Raw genomic sequence first — 12,370 nt, 5'->3', positions numbered from 1 at the left:
ACATATCATTCCTCTTTCGCCTAACACTCTCTCACCTGAAGTCCAACACCAAAGAGCATTCTACTTGACAGCACTGACTCATTTGAACCTAACATCAAGACAGCCAGAGAGAATCTTTTGAAACTGCTTCACTAATGAGAGTATACCAGCTTCCACTGAAAGCATCCAAGGACTTATCCCCTTCACAGCTGTAAACCAACACTATGAAGACATCCCAGCCCATTTCGCACCCTTCATAATCTCTGTCAGGAGCCAACTCTCATTTAAAGAAGATAAAAATTATTTTCAAATGCTCAACCACAAAAATATTCATGCTGAGTTAAAGGTCATGGAGGTTAAAATCTCAACAGATGATGAGATTTCTGGGTTCAGGCTTCTCAATATTAACATCAATCTTTATTGGCAAATTGATAAACCAGGAACACAGAGCTACTGAGGTCAAAATGCAGGTGTTGAAATATACAACATGTGTTGCCTATATTTAGAATTCCTTCCCCAGTTTATTAAATAACTGTGCAGCCTCTATCAGTAATATATATCAAATGCAGATGGACGCCAACCAACACTCCATCTTAATGAAAACTATTTATGACATGAACTCAATATGTCACTTTTCTTAATAAGAATCATACACAACTTAAAATGTACTTAAAAATAGAAAACTACTAACAGTAATACAACTATCAAACAATTCCCATTAACTTGTAAAAGAGTGAGGTGAAAGATTCAGAACCTGAGGAAAACTAGACTTTAGGTTTAAGCATTACAATGCAGTTCAGGGAACCATGACACCGTCTAGAAACTGAACAGCATTAGGTCCTTTAACTGGAGTTTCTGTCCATGAACAGACCACAAGCATATGCTCGTTCTTTAAAATGTTGATGAAACTTGAGATTTGTTGATGTTGGTGGTGGCATATCATCTCTAGCTCACTCACTCACTCTCACTAACCCACCAGTACACTCACTCTGTGATCTATCCCCTCATCCACTCACTCACTAACACACACCTCAGCTCCCCATCATGTATACATGTTATTGGAAGGCAATGTAATCAACTTCAGCAGCTAATTTCTCCACTCGATGAGGTGTTAATTAAGCTGTTGAATTCCACTAGTGAGTCTATTTCACCTGGTATGTCCTCACTGTGCACACATTTCATCTTCAAAACCTGTGAAGAGAGATGGTGCTGGAGGGTTGGTTCAAGGGTTGGTTAGAGGGTATGTTGGAGGGTTGATTGGAGGTTTGGTTGGAGGTTTGGCTGGAGGGTTGGTTGGAGGTTTGGTTGGAGGTTTAGCTGGAGGGTTGGTTGGAGCTTTGGTTGGAGGTTTGGCTGGAGGTTTGGCTGGAGGGTTGGTTGGAGGTTTGGTTGGAGGTTTGGCTGGAGGGTAGGTTGGAGGTTTGGTTGGAGAGTGTTCGAGGGTTGGTGGGAGAGAAATGAAAGGTTGGTTGGAGGATACTGGAGGGTTGGTTGGGGGTTTGGTTAGTGGGTAGGTTGGAGGGTTGTTTGGAGAGTGTTGGAGGGTTGGTTGGATGGTTGGTTGGAGGTTTGGTTGGAAGGTGTTGGTTGGAAGATGTTGGAGGATTGGTTGAAGGGTAGGTTGGAGGGTTGGTTGGAGGTTTGGTTAGAGGGAGGTTGGAGAGTTGGTTGGAAGGTGTTGGAGGGTTGGTGGAAGATGTTGGCACACATTGTATCTTCCTTAAGACCTGTGAAGACAAAGGGTACTGGAGGTTTGGTTGGAGGGTTGGTTGGAAGGTGTTGGTTGAAGGGTTGGTTGGAAGGTGTTGGAGGTTTGGTTGGAAGGTGTTGGTTGAAAGATGTTGGAGGGTTTGTTGGAGGGTAGGTTGGAGTGTTGGTTGGAGGGTTGGTTGCAAGGTGTTGGGGGTTTGGTTGGAGGGTAGGTTGGAGGTTTGGTTGGAAGGTGTTGGTTGGAAGATGTTGGAGGGTTTGTTGGAGGGTTTGTTGGATGGTAGGTTGGATGGTAGGTTGGATGGTTGGTTGGAGGTTCGGTTGGAAGATGCAGGAGGTAGGTTTGCAGGGTTGGCTGGAGGGTAGGTTGGAGGTTTGGTTAGAGGGTAGGTTGGAGGGTTGGTTGGAAGGTGTAGGAAGATGCTGGAGGGTTGGTTGGAGGTTTGGTTGGAGGTTTGGCTGGAGGGTAGGTTGGAGGTTTGGTTGGAGAGTGTTCGAGGGTTGGTGGGAGAGAGTCGAAAGGTTGGTTGGAGGGTACTGGAAGGTTGGTTGGAGGGTGTTGGAAGGTGTTGGTGGTTTGGTTGGAAGATATTGGAGAGTTGGTTGGGGGGTATGTTGGCAGGCTGGTTGGAGGGTATTGGAGGGTTGGTTGGAAGGTCTTGGAGGGTTGGTTGGAAGGTGTTGGAAGGTTTGTTGTAAGATGTTGGAGGAAGGTGTTGGCTGGTTGCATGAGGGTAGGTTGCAAGGTTGGCTAGAGGGTAGGTTGGAGGGTTGATTGGAAGGTTGGTTGGAGGTTTGGTTGGAGGTTTGGTTGGAGGGATGGTTGGAGGTTTGGTTGGAGAGTGCTCGAAGGTTGGTGGGAGAGAGTTGAAAGGTTGGTTGGAGGGTACTGGACAGTTGGTTGGAGGGTGTTGGAAGGGGTTGGAGGTTTGGTTGGAAGGTCTTGGAGAGCTGGTTGGAGGGTATGTTGGCAAGCTGGTTGGAGGGTATTGGAGGGTTGGTTGTAAGGTATCAGAGGGTTGGTTGGAAGGTGTAAAAGGCTTTGTAGGGTCTGAACTGCACCTTGTCCTCTTCCGTCAACTGGTAGGTGAGCAGACCCTGGTTTAGTGGACAGACAGTAATAGGCCCCCTGTTTGATCCCTTGGCCCAGTCACATCATAATATGCCAGATGATGGTTCCCTACAGATTCACTCCCTGTTTGTGTAATATTGCAGAACTGAGTCTCCATATCCGTGACATTGTATTTCAGTGAGCTATCAGTACAAAACCTGGCTAAACCCACACTAACACAACCAAACACTAACAGATGTATGAATGTCACTATATAAGGGAAATACACCTGAACAAGGTTACGTTGAACCCTATTCCACCTGACATCCTCCAACAGGTGAATGAGTGCATCACGATCTATGGCAATGGAATGTGCACTGTACTGGCTGATCAAGCAGTTAATAAAAACAGCTGTTCACCAAGTGCACAATCTCATATTGCTAGAGAAGCTGGTCACATGTATTTAGCAGTCAAACCAATCAATGTATAACTTTACATAGCTCATACATTTTATAATCAATATTGTACTGGTCACCTTTATGAACAATGAACAGCACAGTTTACAAAATAACAAGAACTGATATTAAAGATATATATTTTTTTACTAGTCTGAATTAACTAGTGATTCATTAATGCAGCTTAATAATCGATAATTATACATCCATAAAAAATTACCAGAAATATATTTTTAATATATATATATGTTATGTTATAGATTAATCTTTTCCAATGCTTAAAAGATGTTTGTGTTTGTATTCTCTTTCAAAACTGATTCAGCGTTATTTCTGGAAATGATTAAGTCAGAAAAAAGTATGTCGATGATATCATGATTAATGTCTCATACTACTAAGTGCTAGGGCACACAGTGTCACACAGTGCCCTAGCCGCTGATCACCTCATACAATTTGATCACGTCTTTCAATCAGCATGAGGTTGTGGTGAGATATGACGTGTTTCTGGTGTTATGGAGTGGGGTGAGATAAGATTCTATCGAGGTGAAATAGGTGAGGTGAGGTTCTGTTGAGGTGAAGTGAGGTTGTTGTGATGTGAAGTGATATTAGGTTCAGGTGAGATGGATCAGCGTGAGGTGCTCTGTGAGGTGACGTGGGTGAGGTGAGGTTCTGGTGAGGTGAGGTGAGGTGAGGTTGTGGTGAGGTGAAGTGATGTAAGGTTTTGTTGAATATATGTGATTACTAACTTTTCATATGATGGCAACAATCTGTGAATGCGAAATGAAGACTAACTGTAACCATTTAAAATTTCTTTTTAAATTTCTTTTAAATTTTTTGAAAGGCTATAAATGATTGATAAACTATAATCAAATGAAATCTTAGTGGTTCCTTAACTTCTTTTGAGTTGTACACAATGGCTGGCCTTTACTATTTTACTGTTACTAAATTACTTTTGAGTTGTCTACAATGGCTGGCCTTTACTATTTTACTGTTACTAAATTACTTTTGAGTTGTCTACAATGGCTGGCCTTTACTATTTTACTGTTACTAAACTTCTTTTGAGTTGTCTACAATGGCTGGCCTTTACTATTTTATGGTTACTGAACTTCTTTTGAGTTGTACACAATGGCTGGCCTTTACTATTTTACTGTTACTAAACTTCTTTTGAGTTGTCTACAATGGCTGGCCTTTACTATTTTACTGTTACTAAACTTCTTTTGAGTTGTCTACAATGGCTGGCCTTTACTATTTTACTGTTACTAAACTTCTTTTGAGTTGTCTACAATGGCTGGCCTTTACTATTTTACTGTTACTAAACTTCTTTTGAGTTGTCTACAATGGCTGGCCTTTACTATTTTATGGTTACTGAACTTCTTTTGAGTTGTACACAATGGCTGGCCTTTACTATTTTACTGTTACTAAACTTCTTTTGAGTTGTCTACAATGGCTGGCCTTTACTATTTTACTGTTACTAAACTTCTTTTGAGTTGTCTACAATGGCTGGCCTTTACTATTTTATGGTTACTGAACTTCTTTTGAGTTGTACACAATGGCTGGCCTTTACTATTTTACTGTTACTAAACTTCTTTTGAGTTGTCTACAATGGCTTGCCTTTACTATTTTACTGTTACTAAACTTCTTTTGAGTTGTCTACAATGGCTGGCCTTTACTATTTTACTGTTACTAAACTTCTTTTGAGTTGTCTACAATGGCTGGCCTTTACTATTTTACTGTTACTAAACTTCTTTTGAGTTGTCTACAATGGCTGGCCTTTACTATTTTACTGTTACTAAACTTCTTTTGAGTTGTCTACAATGGCTGGCCTTTACTATTTTATGGTTACTGAACTTCTTTTGAGTTGTACACAATGGCTGGCCTTTACTATTTTACTGTTACTAAACTTCTTTTGAGTTGTCTACAATGGCTGGCCTTTACTATTTTACTGTTACTAAACTTCTTTTGAGTTGTCTACAATGGCTGGCCTTTACTATTTTACTGTTACTAAACTTCTTTTGAGTTGTCTACAATGGCTGGCCTTTACTATTTTACTGTTACTAAACTTCTTTTGAGTTGTCTACAATGGCTGGCCTTTACTATTTTACTGTTACTAAACTTCTTTTGAGTTGTCTACAATGGCTGGCCTTTACTATTTTACTGTTACTTACCCCATCCCCACATCATTTTACTTTGAGGACAGATGCACTGAAAAGCAGATGTTAACTTAAATCCGACCACACTGAATCAATCGTATCTCTTCAGTCAGAACAACTCGCCACATGGCACATTAAACTGTATTTATTTGGACAAATCTTTCAGCAAATGAACAAACTGATGGGTGTAGTATTTAAGAGACATCTGGCCTCTCTGTGTGGACAATGACCACACACAGTAGGTCATTTTCACCGCTGGCTTGGACACTTTGTTATGACTGACCCTCCCTCCACCCAATTGTAAGTAAATGCATTAAAGCACCAACTCCTTTTCAACATGGTTGTGTATACACATTTATCACTGGACTATATACACATTTATCACTGGACTGTATACACTGGAACACACAAACAGCCGCCAGTTGGGATCTTCCTCGCCATAAAGACGTAAGGCAATAAAACGCATCACTGAGAGGCTCCGCTCAACTGGCTAGCGCATCCTTGAAGTTAGGGACCAATGTTTTAATTCTCTTGGTGCCTTGGAATGTTGCTTGAGGTAGTTTTATTATCCTTTACTTTATTGTCAGAATGCTTCAGTTGATGAATGTGTTTAAAGGTATTATGAGAGGCATGGTGGAAACATCATTGCTGAGAATAATAATATGTGTATTTATATTGCGCCAGACTCCATTCACTAGTTGAATGCTTATAGTGCTAAAGGTCAAAGCAGGCATATTATTACCCCAGATAACAGAAACTGCCTGTTAGGCGTTAGAACGTCATAGCCACATGACCTATTCCACAGGGTACCCATTTGCTGCTGGGTGAATGGAGACAATTTTGAACAAACTCACTTGCCTGAGGAGAGACCACATGTGTCATGTGCTGCGTTGTGGGGCAGGACTGAAGTCCTAGAATCTCTCAGGAGTCAAACTGCCATCACCCATCCGCGCACTGTCCACGCCCATTGTTGCTTAACTTCACCTGATTGTGACCTGAGCTGTATGCACAGGACAACACACGTAATGGTCATAGTTTGAGGTTTGACACCGCACTCAGCAATATTCCAGCTATATGGCTTAAATAATCGATAAATGATCGAGTCTGAACCAGACAATCCAGTGAGCAACTGCATAAACATCAATCTACACATTTTTTTTCCTTTTCTTTATTACAGTCAGTGAGTTACAATAAAGCACATGCAAAGTAGGATACAGTATTAATCAGAACGAAGCAGCTCTAGCTGATGAACTGGCACTTGTACCAAGATAAACACTGACAATGGTACCTTTAGTAACAGCTGATCAGTTCAGCCAACTCAACAAAATGTATACAAATAGCAATAAAGATGAACACAAATACATGGGCACATGGTCAATATATCTATGCAGTTAGGATATAATCATATGTGTCAACCAAGTCAGTGGGCCAGGGCATAGATTTTCGAAGCTCTCCTAGCGATTGTCTCCTAAGATTGTCGTAAGTGCCATACATTAACAATAACTTACAACTATCTTCGCGCTAAGAGCGCTTTGAAAATCTGGGCCTGGGCATTGTTTCACAATGCTCTTCTAGCACTAGGACTGTCCTATGTCTACTCTGCAGTAATGGAGGTACAATTGCTATAAGAAAAGTTATGAGATCTTAGGTTTATGAGAGCTTTGTGAAATGGGGCCCTGACCTCCTAATTCTGTAAGCCGTCTCTTACTACAAACATTGGTTGCCAATGACCAATTCTCACCTGGATATTCATGAGTTGACATCATCATAGATCCCTTTGACCAAAAGTTGAATTTCATCGAAAGATTTGTGTTTATTGAAGAAATTACTGACAGAAAAGGTTCCAGATACAAGATATGTATAACCAGCCAGTGACTTCCGTGTTGTTTAAGATCAACAAGATCCGCTTCTGCTGCATCTTGGAAGTGCCATTTTAAACTATCGCAGAGTGAGTGATTGAGTGTGGTATTACTTTTAACAATATCCCAAAAATATCATGGCTGGGACACCAGAAATGACGCTTTAACCACAAGGCTACCGCACTGCTCCCATCTTTCACAGAACTTTTAGACCAACTGACAAACTACAGAAAATACTCCAGTACAATTCTTGATATACAGAAATTCTAAAATCATCTTAAATATTCAAGTAACCCTTTTGAAGCTTATTGGTATCCATAGGAAGCATCAGCTATCACAACAGCACATTCAATCAGCTACAAAGGAAGAGGTTAAAGGTATTATTGAGTGATCTTTAATTGGATTAACTGCACAATGCATTCCTTCTTTAACAAGATTGCATCCTGATGAATCAATACTAAAAGAATGTTCTCAGAAAAGAAATGGATAATAAACAGTTTTCCATTAAATAATTGAGTCATATGCAGAAAGAATCATTGAAATGACTTACGAGTAGATGCTGAAGACACAGACCAGAAGTAGAATGGTCGTAAATATTTGATGAAAGCTAATACTAGTTAATGTAAACAAACAACAAAGGAAATAATTGTCTTACCATCTGGAGCTTGTTATTGTTATGGTCAAATAATTAATGTTGTAATGTCTAGTGGTGGTATTCTTAGACCAGTCTGGGTAAGAATGGAATAAATTATTTGTGATTGTTAGCTTCCAATTGTGGATGAAGAGAGGGGCTCTGTCCAAATGATTTACTGTTCAGTTAGATGACAACGTGCTGTCTTGAGTCAATTGCCTCTCTGTGAAGTGAAGGGCTTTAGCATCTCCCCCTGGAACAATTTACACACAGGGTATTATTTATGATGTAAAATAAGGAACAGAAGTAGAAGGGGTGGGAGGAGAGTAGCAAGGGAGGAGGAAAGTAGCGGGGGTGGGGGGTGGGGGGGTGTGGGGGGAGGGGGGGTGTGGGGGGGGAAGGAAGAGTGTAACAGGGGTGGGGGGGAGGAGGAGAGTAGCGTAGGAGGAAGAGAGTAGCAAGGGAGGAGGAAAGTAGTGGGGGAGGAGGAAAGTACCAAGGGAGGAGAAGAGAAAAGTACAAGTCAAAGAAGTACAATATAATGATTCCTTTCACCAAGCTGCCCATGGCTCACATACGCTTAGCAAGTGGAACCAGCCAAGTACTTTCAAATTTGGTCACAATTAAATTTAGTTCCTCAAGGCATCATACTATTTTTACCTTGTTTATATAGCCTGAAAAATACAAAAAAATAAACAGAAAGAAAATGTAGTTAATTTCCACTGTCTGTTTAAATTAACAATAAAACCACACAAACTTCTTATATTGTAAACATTCTAGTTTGTAAACAATCAATGTTTATAAATCATAGCAAAGAACAACAAATTGATACCAGGTTAAACTGGATTTTTGCCCTATTTTTATAAAGCCTTTATTAAACGTAAGAAAGTCTGCTTACAGTGAATTCACTCCAAAGTAATATCCTGGGTCACTCCAACCTACAAGGCAGATCATTTTCAAATGCAAAATGAACAGGCAAGGGGAGGCAACTCCTATCTGAGAAACAGCTGGCATCTGTTCCTGCACCATATTTCATCCAGTAAGGGCTGAATTTGACAGATTGAGAATGGATCAGTCTCTTAATGCTCCAGATTTTTGTCTGAAGGCTCTATAGGAGATATTTTTATGAGAGCTTCTAATCTTTTTCAAAGAGTGCCAGCACGTTTCCTTGTTCATTTAGATCTTGTGTGTGATACATTTCATCCTCTGGGTTGTGCCATAAAAACACTGAGTGGAAGTGTGGCTTGAATGGGACCTATCATCTTGCAGGCTTTTACTTGTACAGTTAACTATAGGCTCTAAAATATCTCAAATTGTAACAGTACATTATACTGGTGCAGTGACAATCTCTAGTGTGCTAAACAGAGATTATAAGCCTATTGTGCATCTATATGCATAGCTATGGATTAAAATGTATTATGGAAGCCAAGCAGTGTATGGAGAGGGCATTGCACTAATGAGTAGATTGGGGAAATAGTTCCCACAATGTGACCTCATTGGCCTTTTTATCAGATTGTGATACCACAATAAAAGTGTTCGGTTTATCACATCGATAGCACCAGCCATTATATACTGAACAGGAAAAGAAATGCAACTCGGGTTTTTGTCAAGTTTTTAAACACAAAACATAAACATGAACGATTACTTTTGTGTGATTTCACATTTTGAAATTTGCGTTCAATTGCTGTTCAGAATATGATAAAGTCTTTAAATGCTGAATGGCAATTCAGACATTGGCTGTCAAATTCATTGGTTAAAAAAGAACATTCTAATTCCAAAATAGTCAGCCAGATTTCATGATTTGTTGGATTTATAACATGGTTGATATTATATTTCTTTGTAACTTCATGCTTCCTAGCTATATTAGAGTAAACTTAAATGATTCCAGTATAGACCAGACTATATTGTGATTCACACTCTGAGAGAGCTATTCTATTGAACTGAGTGACACACATTGATCAACCAAATCAACAAGACTGACCTCACCCCTAACCCACAAGTCTGAACTTAAGTCACTATTTATGCAATGAACCCATGAAAACCTGGGAGAGAATTGATCTTCAGTAACCCATTCTCGTACATTTCTGGTGTCCCCTGCTATGATATTGCTGAAATATTGCTAAAAGCGATATAAAACCATACTCACTCATTTAGCATTCATCCAGGTGAGCTACAAATGGGATGAAAATCTATTTATTCAGCATGTCTTTGCTCATTAATATTCCAGCAATGCCTCAGTAATGCAACCCTATACATTTCCCCTGTGATGCTTTCTGTAAATATATTGCCGACATATAAAAGAATACACTTACTACTAGGCAAGATGTTAAATAAAATAGTCATTAAAAATATATTCTTTCAACCTTTTGGAATGCTTCCAAGTCATCACAAAGCAAATAAAAACCCACAATGCAATTGTGTTTATCACAATAGTATTATACATGTATAATATATGGTCCCCCATTACGCATGTTGATTTTTCGATACACCAACCCATTAGACAGACCTTGGAACCAATCAGCACAAGTAGTGGTACTCATAAAGGAGAATGTATAGATGATAGTGGAGCGTATTGGTGTTTAGGACCAGATAAAATAGATATATGTTATTCATGTAATTTTGAGTTCATCTGTCGGAAAGTTAAGCACCCATAAGCACCCTGGGAAGTTTGTTGTTTAACGCCGCACTCAGCAATATACCAGCTATAAGGCGTTGTCTGTAAATAATCTAGTCTGGACCAGACAATCCAGTGATCAACAGCATGAGCATTGGACTGTGCAATTGGAACATGCTGACGTGTGTCAACCAAGTCAGAGAGTCTGACCACCTGACCCCGTTAGTCACCTCTTACACCATATGTTCCTGAAGATAAAATTCTAATCCAGATCTTGTCAGGTATGGTTATACAATAATCAAACACCCCAGACGATAAGACAGTAATGACCTGGGTTGTTGGATCAAACATAAATGAGTTAAGTGGAGCTCAAGGTCAACCTCAGGGCATTTCCTACAATCAGCACATCCTGCTTGTGGTCTGCCTTACACAAGTGAGTGGGTTTAGTTTTATGCTGCTTTCCGAAATATTCCACCAACATCACTGTTGGGGACACCAGAAATGGACTTCACACACTGCAACCATGTCTAAATCAAACACCAAGTCTTCAGCATGACAAGCCAATGGTTTAACCACTAGGCCAACCTACCGACTATCCTTAATGACGCTTTTAGAACACTGGTTGGGCTCACAGTATAGATGTAAACACATGTATCTTTACAAACAACAGTATACAAATGAGGGGGTCAGTGAGTTTAGTATTGTACCACTTTTAGCAAAATTCCAGTCATGGTGGCGAACACCAAAAATGGGTTGCAAACACTGAGCCCATGTTTGAAATCGAACCCGGGTCTTTGGCATGACAAATGAATGCTTTAACCACTAGATTTATCAATGGGATGGCACACAGCCATGAATATGAGGAGTTAAGGTTATAAACATCATACACAGTTGAAGTTAAAGTGACAGTGGCACAGTTTGGTTGACGAGTCAATGTACAATGATGGGGGGATGAGAACTGAGAACAGATATCAGTACCATATAATTAATTACAATTACGTCAAACATGTCCTGGCTACCTAATATGGCCTTTGGTATTATTTGGGACCATGGCTGTTCTGAATCAGCTTGACAGGTCTATACTGATGATATCATTCTGGTCCAGATTCGATTGTTTACACCTGTAATCATGAAGTAGGTATGACTTTATGCCACTTTTAGCAATATTCCAGCCATATCACGATGGGGAACACCAGAAATGGCCTTAAATATTGTACCAATCTAGGGAGTCGAATCAGGGACTTTGTGTACAGTGGATGCTTTAACCATTAGGCTACCCAGCCTCCCTATCATGGACCTGATGTGGTGAGTGGTGCATTTAACAAACACAAAGAGACACAACTATTAAATGACAATGAGTGTCTTATTCCACTTCGACAATTATTTATTGTAGATCTCAACATTTTGGAGCTTGCATTGTTGCTAGAGACATTACACTAACAACTTCTGATGCCCAAGAACTTCATCAATAATTGATTTCCTCATCCCAATTACCAGTCTTCTCATCTTGCTGGGTGAAAGGACCCCTAGGCTTTCATTTACCTGTTCAGTGGTTTAGTATTTGTAAGTCTGGTATGGTTCATGAAACATTAATACCTGTACAGTGTATCCATGTACTGCTGACTCCCTACTTTGGTAGATCAATGGAACTTGAGACAAACATACCTGTAAGCTCACCTGGCTGAGTGACTCAGGCAGAACTATATGTGTTACCTGACCTGGATGAGAGACTGGGGGCCTTGAAGCAAAACAGTGTTAGCTCACCTGGATGAGCAACTGAGGCAGAACCATCTGTGTTACCAGACTTGAATATAAGTGACTGGGGGCCTTGATGCAAGACTGTGTTAGCTGGGGTCTTCAATAAATGAATAATTGTGGCTTTTCACCACATCAGCAATATTACAGCTAGACTGGGTCCCTGGTG

The 12,370-nt window shown here is 40.2% G+C and overlaps 1 protein-coding gene across 1 annotated transcript; it reads right to left on the bottom strand.

The window, feature by feature from the left end:
• Positions 1 to 1,482: 1,482 nt before the first annotated feature.
• Positions 1,483 to 3,067, bottom strand: LOC137265008 (cell surface glycoprotein 1-like). Its single transcript, XM_067800340.1, has 2 exons — positions 3,044 to 3,067; positions 1,483 to 2,664 (listed from the first exon to the last, which is right to left on the bottom strand). Exons 1-2 carry the CDS (start codon positions 3,065 to 3,067, stop codon positions 1,483 to 1,485), a joined length of 1,206 nt encoding a protein of 401 aa, XP_067656441.1.
• Between the last annotated feature and the right edge of the window lie 9,303 nt (positions 3,068 to 12,370).

Source organism: Haliotis asinina, chromosome 15 (assembly GCF_037392515.1).
Source record: "Haliotis asinina isolate JCU_RB_2024 chromosome 15, JCU_Hal_asi_v2, whole genome shotgun sequence".
NCBI classification, from domain to species: Eukaryota; Metazoa; Mollusca; class Gastropoda; order Lepetellida; family Haliotidae; genus Haliotis; species Haliotis asinina.
Note: the sequence above shows the minus strand (reverse complement) of the source record. Positions and strands in the feature narration are given on the sequence as shown.